General features: G+C 54.3%; 1 protein-coding gene across 1 annotated transcript; it reads right to left on the reverse strand.

Annotated features, from left to right (window-relative positions):
* Positions 1-1510: 1510 nt before the first annotated feature.
* On the reverse strand, positions 1511-3279 carry LOC138119532 (C-type natriuretic peptide 2-like). Its single transcript, XM_069031500.1, has 2 exons — positions 3181-3279; positions 1511-1783 (listed from the first exon to the last, which is right to left on the reverse strand). Exons 1-2 carry the CDS (start codon positions 3277-3279, stop codon positions 1511-1513), a joined length of 372 nt encoding a protein of 123 aa, XP_068887601.1.
* Positions 3280-7246: the final 3967 nt, after the last annotated feature.

The following is a 7246-nucleotide window of genomic DNA, read 5'->3' on the forward strand; positions in this document are numbered from 1 at the left end:
GCCCCGGCAGGCCACGGACTGCAGCGTGAGCACCATCTTAATGAGGCACTGCGGCACTGCTGCCGCTGCCCGCGGGACGTGACGGCGGAAATCCTGCTCGTCTGCCGCCTTGGCCCGCCTTCCCCGGCTGCCTGCGAGGAGGAAGCGCTCCTGGCATGGCCGCTGCCCGGCTCCCCGCCCCCGTGCTGGGCTCCCTCCCCGAGCCCTGCTGTCTGCATCCCCCGGCTCCGTGTGGGGCAGGTGCGGCGGGACAAACCCGTGTTAGGTACAACGCCCAGAGCACGCACAAACCCCAAAGCTCCCATCCTGGAGGAAGGTGTGGGAGCAGTGGGGATGCAAATCTGAACTGACGGAGCCAGTGGGGGTGGTGGGGGCTGGAATGTCCCTCGGGCTGCTCGGCTGAGCAGGGCTTTGAGGGTAAGGCGGGGGCAGGCTGGGGGAACCACGCAGGTAGTGGGGTGGGGGACAGAGAGGCGTCATGCACCTCAAACGTAACCCTACTCTTCTTATACCACTGCTATTCCCGGTGCTGCTGAGGGGCTGGTGGCTAAGTTTAGACCCAGCTGAGGTTACAACCTTTTCTTAAAGGCCAGGACATGGTGATGGCTCGCGGGGCACAGCAGCAGGGCTACCAACTCGTGCCGGGGTCCGTGGTGCCCCAGCCGCAGCCCACCGAGGGAGGCTCTCGGGGAAAGCTTCAGCGCAAACAGGAGGCCCCAGTGTTTGCTCTGGCGGGGGCAGAGTGCGGCCGGGGTGAGCCAACGCGGCCCGTGTGCCCGGTGCCCGGTCGATTCCTCCTCACCCGTGTCCGCCCCCCCGGCCGCACCGCGCCGCAGCCGCGCGTGCCGCACGCCCCACGCGGAATGGCGGCGGCGGCGGCGGCAGGACCCAGCACGGCCTCGCGCGTGGGGCCGGGGGCGCCGGGCGGGCTCTGCCGCCGCCTCCCGCCCGCCCCCCGGCCGGGGGCAGCCACCGCCGAGCGCGGACGCGGCAAATCAGTACAGCTTGTTTAATGAGCGAGTCCTCAGGCACGGGGAGCAGGGAGGGGGCTGCCGGCGGAACGGGGGTTCAGCGGCCGCGGGGGGCAGCTGCGGAGCCGGACAGCTCTTTCTCGTACCGCCGCGCCGCTTCCTCGCTGCCGCTGCCTCCCTTCTTCGGGGCGGGAGCTTCAGGGCTTCGCGCAGCGCCGCGCCAGGCTGGTTCCCGAGCCGGTGCTGTTCCCGAGCCGTGCAGGTTCCCGAGGTTGGGTGCGCTCCGGCTGCGGGGAAGCGGGCCCGGTGAGCCGCCCAGCGGCGTCCCGCCCGCCTGCTCTAGCCCCGGCCGGGCCCCAGCACAGCGCCGGCAGCCCGGGGCGCCCCTGGTCCCGGCCCTTGTCCCGGCGACTGGCCCCACAGCCTGCCCCGCTGCCCCCATCCCCTCGCTGTCTGTGCGCTCAAGTCTGCCCTGAATTTCCTTGCCAGCTTGCTCGAGCCCGCACTGTTAGCCCTCTCACCTCGGGAGCCCTCCAAAGCTAACACCCCAAACCACTGAAGGTCCCGATTCGGTCCAGTTTCAGCCCAAAGCAACCCCTGGGCATGGCCTTCCAAGCCCAATCTCCAGGCAGTGCCCACTTGCGACTGGCAAGGTTCTTGCGCCAGAGGGATGGACGGGCAGCTCTAGCCCCAGATGGGAGGAAGGGGAGAGTGGAGGAGAGCAGCTGAGGACCAAAGCTGGACCCCTCCTTTGTGTCCTCTTCAGTCAGCGTGGGCTCGGGCTCCAGGGGCAGCAATCGTGAAAGGAGCATCTGGGATAAACAGAGGAGAGCGGGATGATGCCTGTGCTTCTGGTGGTAAGCCTTGTACCCCTGGTACTCCACTGCCCACATCCTCCTTAGGGCTCAGGCAGGACATAAAGTGATGCTTGCCCACAGCACTGTGCCTATGACATTGCACCCAGACACAGGGAAGGGCTTGACCAGCAGCTCCCACTGTCTGAAATGACTTTCCTGTCCGAAACAGCAGGCAGACAGCTGCTATGAGCTCTGCCTCTGGGCAGATTGCCCTGCTCTTGTGAAACTGTGCACACATCCCACCCTGCCCTGGATTTAGAAGGTAACTGTCTTCGGTCCTTGCTCCTTTTGTGGCTGCTGAGCACCTCTGTGTGCTCAGGCTGCTGTGTGGCATTTCATTTTTTCCAGAGGGCTGCTGGGAAGGATGGGCCTGCCTCAAATACCTGCTGATAAAAGATGAGGGAGAGGCAGGAGCAGAGCAGGTGTGAGGAAGGGGGACTCCCCATCTGCTGGAAATCCTCTAGGTTAGCTGTGCTGACTGTAAACCCCCAGCACTGCTGGGAGACGAGGGTTGGGGGTGTGTTGGATACAGTGGAGGTATGGCATGGCTGCCCAGAGAAGCAGCCTCCGGGTGCCGTTCCACATCTGTCTCTCACATGGATGCTGAGCTAAGGCTGAAGATGCCTTTGTGCAGCTCTTAGTGGTAGCAAGTTAAGTGAAGCGGACACGGGCATCAGCAAGGAGCGAAAGTGGTGAGTCATAGCAGGATCAGTCTTGTGATTTTAGTTCATGTCCTGACTATTTCCCTGTGGCTTTCCCAGGGTGATGTAAAGGCAAGGTGCTGGGGCTCAGGTTAGGGTTTGGGTAAAGGGAGCTGGCTAGATTTGAAAGCCAAAAATATTATTGCTGTAATTGCTGAGGATAAAAGATTTACTCAAGTGAAGAAGCCCTTAGCTAGCATCCTGACAGGGCTCTTGGCCTTAAAGAGGGTCTTTAAGGGGGATAGTACTGAGCTTAGGAGCAAAACTCCTGGCCTAACAGAATGCATCTTCCCTCTGAAACATCAGAACCAGGCACTGAACATGATGAAAGACATGACTGTAATATCTGATGGCTGCTGACACAGAGTGGGCTTAGAGAGGACCAGGCTCTGCCCTGTTAAAAGCTTTTGCAGAGCGCTAAAAAGCTTTTGTCTGTTTCCTGTCTGGAAATGCTGGTGCTCCTTAGGGGCTGGGTTGTAAAGATAAAGTCAGCCTAGAGCTGAGTCTGCCGAAGTGGAGAGTCCAACAAGAATGGACAGCAGCCTCCTTGTAGCTGGAATTTGCGACCACCTCTTATTCGAGGTTCAAATGCAACCTCCCCTCCTCCTCCCCTCCTGAAATCAACCTCAGCTCTCTCCCAGTCCCTCCTACCTGTAGCCTCTGTCCTGGTAAGGACACAGTCTGAACACTGGCAGAGAGCAGAACCAAGAAGAGGAAAAATGAGTAAGGCCACGACTGAAGTCCCAGCATCTTCTTCTTAGCCCAGGGCTGGTGGGAAGCAAGGCAGGACTCGCAGCATCCGTGTCAGATGTGGTCCCTTGTCCCTCTCTGCCTTTATAGCTTTCGTTCTGGCAGACTACTGGCCCCAGCTCCCTGCTGAACCACCCCCTGGAGCTCCTTAACCTTTCAGCCCTTTTGTCCAGGGTGATGTATTTCAGGGTGAGCTCAGCAAGACCCCTTCCTCTAAAGAAAAAGGACACAAAGGTGTTTACTGAGTGTCTGGAAAGACAAATGTGAGTTGAGCTGCTGCTGGCCAGGACCTGGAGGTGTCTATCAGGGTCAGGGACGGGGTGACACTTTGAAACACGTCCCAAAAAGAGAATATTGAAGGCTGCATTGTGTCAGAGTATTAAACATAGTCCTCACAGGCAGAGTGCTGTTAATGCTGTTTCTCTAATCAGTGTGAGCATGAACTGCAGCTCAGCTAGAGCTAGGCACACTGCTGGCTGCACAGAGGGGACACAAATTCAGCTCTGTGACAACACAGGCTTTTGTTTTTAATATTTATATCTTGGTGAGACGGGCTGGGAATGAAGAGCTTCTGCTGCAGAAGATGGGTGAATTCCAGTACTATACAGAATTCATAGCAGGACTGGAGCATGGGTCTAATACTATTTGGCATATAATTTGCAGGCTGTTTGTCCCAAGTCACCATCTGGAGGACTGGGCTGAGTTTCCAGAGGAACCGTCACAGAAAAGAGCTTGTCGAGACTCAGCTTGCACTTTGTCAAGCTCAGGCACACAATGGGAGCAGGACAGCAAGGAGCAGATTCCTACCCCCTAAATCTTCTGGCCATTAGTTCCCCCCACTTTGTTTACATCTTCCATTTTACTGTAGTTTCTCACCAGCTGAACAAGGCAATGAGGTCACTGTTTGGAGATCAGGGTGCTCAAGTCAGCCTGGGTGTGAAGACAGAAAGTAATCAGCAAAGTTTGACAGGGGAGAGGAATGGGGGGACCCCAGTATGGGATTAGCAATGGATGTGCTGGGAGAGTTTAGCAGCACCCCAAACTTCCCTTTGTTCAGTACTGTTGCACAAAACAGTCAGGTCAGAACTTGACAGGAGGTATTCTGCTGCCTGCTCTTGTGTATTTTTTTCAAGGAAAGAAGAAAATTGGAAAAAAGTCTTCTGCAGCGATAACAAAAGTCTCAGTTGAGATTTGCTCTCTCTTTCCCTCCTTCCCTCCCTTTCTTCCTTCCAAGCATTTTGCACTTGCAGATGCAGATTTGTGGGTCCATTTCTTCCCTGCCCAAGGAGACAAAGTTTTATGAACCATTTTGCATCCAGTCCATGGAAGGTGAGTAGGGGACTTCAGTCTGGAGCACTGATGCCGGAAGCAGTGCTTTGCACAGGTGGGGACATCCAATTTTGTTAGCTCCACCCAATGGCTGCGACCCACGGCTGGTGCTGCTTCCAGAGCAATGTGATGCTCTGGTGATCCTGTCACCCTCTTACCTGGGCCAGCACATGGAGGGGCTCCCGAGGCCCCACTGAGACATTTTGTGGGAAACAGAATTACTTTCATACCAACCATTTAATCTACAAAGCACAGGGCACTGCTGGAGAGTCACGGGGCACACTCCCCATGTGGGCGTTCGGATGGGGTGCCTGGGCACAAGTGGAGTACGGGATGTGTGCACACAGCCAGCCCCTCCTTGTGCTGGATGCAGTAGGGTATGGAGCTGTGTGGTGTGAAAGTTTCAGGGGGATGGAAAAGAAAGGAAGGACTGGAAGTGAGTACATGTTCATGCTGCATGCAGGGTGTCCCAGAGGATGCTGTTCTGTACTTCCCAGTCACATGTGGCCATCCAGAAACAGCTGAGTCAGTGTGCTCGAGGACTCCTGCTGCCGCAGGACGGCCGCAGGCAGGCGCAGCTCCGCTGGAACGCCCCGGTTGCATGAGTCAGAGTCAGTCCTTTCCTGAGTGAAAGGTAAGTGCAAAAGCAACAACGCTTTGGTTTGCAGCAACAGTTTGATCTGTCATCCCTTGAATGGGGTGGCCCCCATACTGCAAGAGGAATGCCAGAAATGTGTTGGCATCTGCTCCAAAATTCCAGTCCACTTGCACAAAAACTGAGCCCTGCAGGTGAACAGGCTCTGAGAACTCAAATGACAAGTGCCCTCCTTGGGTTCAGCAAGAGCTGGGGCTGGCAAGAGGGAAAGAGCCATCACTCTCCCATATCAAGCAAGAAACTTTAGAGACTGCAGAAAATTTGCAAATTTTCTTGCAGATTCTTTGTACGTTCTTGCAAATCCAGCAAAGCCTGGATAAAATGCAGGTGCTCAGTGACACAGGTGCCGTGACGCTGCAGCTGCTCTGCATCCCAGATCCTTGCTGGGACTGCAGTAGAACTGAATAGTTACTCTGACATGTCCTGGCAATGACTGTGAAGTGAAAAGGCTTTGGCAGACGAGTCCCCAATTGCCCCAGTTTTCTCAGACTCAAATAGGTTATTGTCCTTCTTTCCTCTCTGATGCTAACAAGTTGCCTTTATAAAAACCCTTCCCCCTTGGATGCTGGGGCACTGACTCTAGAGCTTGCAAGACCAGAAAAGTGGTCTCCTGCTGAATCACAATCAGCCTTCTACAAACAGTTGCTTATATAGGGAAGGAGCAGGGGAACTGGAGACTGGGAGATCTGAGAACTGAGTGAAGTACCCTGAAGTAACACTCCTTGGCCCAAGGTGATAGAAAGGGATGATGATTGCTGCAGGCTCTAGAAGCATACAATATTCACATTCACTGGTACCATTTGTAGGAGTTCAGAGCAACCATGGTCAGGAGTCCCTACAGAATGGAAACACCATTGATCTTAGCACTGAGTAATCCCACTGCCTCAGGAGCAAGGGAGTGGGATTACTCCTTCAGCAGTGAGTTCTGGTCATTGTGGTAGCCACCAAAATATATATTTGTGAGGAACAGAAGGGCAGCAAATATCTACTTAAGGCTGTAGCCACTGTGTAACTGCCCAAACCCCTCTTGGGTTTTGCCTCATCTTTCTTCAGGATTTCCTTTGTCAATGACACAGGACTGCTAATTCTTCCCATATCAGGACAGTGAGGAGAGGACGATGCTCCACCTGAACAGCCTGCAGAAAGGGACCAATCAGAGCTCTCACTCACTGACTTTTCACTCGCTTGCCCAGGCAGAGCGGTGTCTGGGACTGAGCAAAGGATACACTGCACAGCAGTGAAGGAGCCAGCATGTCAGTCCAGTCACTGATTGCCAAACCCTCCTTCCAGAAAGGTGACTGTGTGGATCTCCTGAAGGAAAAAGTTCAACACTTGTCGTGGAGAAGTATGGCCCAAAGGTGAGCCAATTCTTAAGAGTTTTATGGCCACCTCACTTCCTCTATCTACCCATTCATATCTCCCTACTACCTCATTGTCAACATATTATCTCACATCTATGTAAGATTTATTGCTTGTAAAGCCTTGAGCCTGGGCAGACATCCATATATGCTGTCCTGTTCTTTTTTTATTCCCATATGTGAGTGTCATACCCTGTGGGTGGTGGAGGAATCACATATGGTGTGCATGACTGTATTTACTGTCAATGCTGTAGCTGCTCTGCCTCCTGGAGCCTTCACTGAATATTATATCAGGGAGGAGGGCAGAGGGACAATATTGCTGTAGCTTTCTGATCTTTGTATTTCATGTGATTGTCCTGTTGCTACTGTTGTGTTCTGGAGTTGGAACCTATGTGTACTGGTATTTGGCTATTAGGCTGGTGGCAAGTGGGCAGGTATTTTCACTGAGTCATGGGACTCAAGTGTGCTGTTTGTAAATACACCTGTCACCCCATCATTCCCCCCTCTATTTACTTCTGTAAGCATTTAACATGATTATGTCCATTCAGGTATCAGCATGAAAAAACATATGCTCAGGTCAGTGCAAAACTATGCGCATCCTAGTGATTGCTTTTTTAAATAGGGA

Source organism: Aphelocoma coerulescens, chromosome 1 (assembly GCF_041296385.1).
Source record: "Aphelocoma coerulescens isolate FSJ_1873_10779 chromosome 1, UR_Acoe_1.0, whole genome shotgun sequence".
Classification (NCBI taxonomy): domain Eukaryota; kingdom Metazoa; phylum Chordata; class Aves; order Passeriformes; family Corvidae; genus Aphelocoma; species Aphelocoma coerulescens.

What these genes read in the sequence shown, in the direction of transcription:
- LOC138119532 (XM_069031500.1), bottom strand. Translation starts at nt 3,279, where the DNA reads ATGCTGGGACTTCAGTCGTGGCCTTACTCATTTTTCCTCTTCTTGGTT. An exon ending in TACCAGGACAGAGGCTACAG is followed by an intron (nt 1,784 to 3,180) that starts GTAGGAGGGACT and finishes TGTTTATCCCAG; the next exon opens with ATGCTCCTTTCACGATTGCT.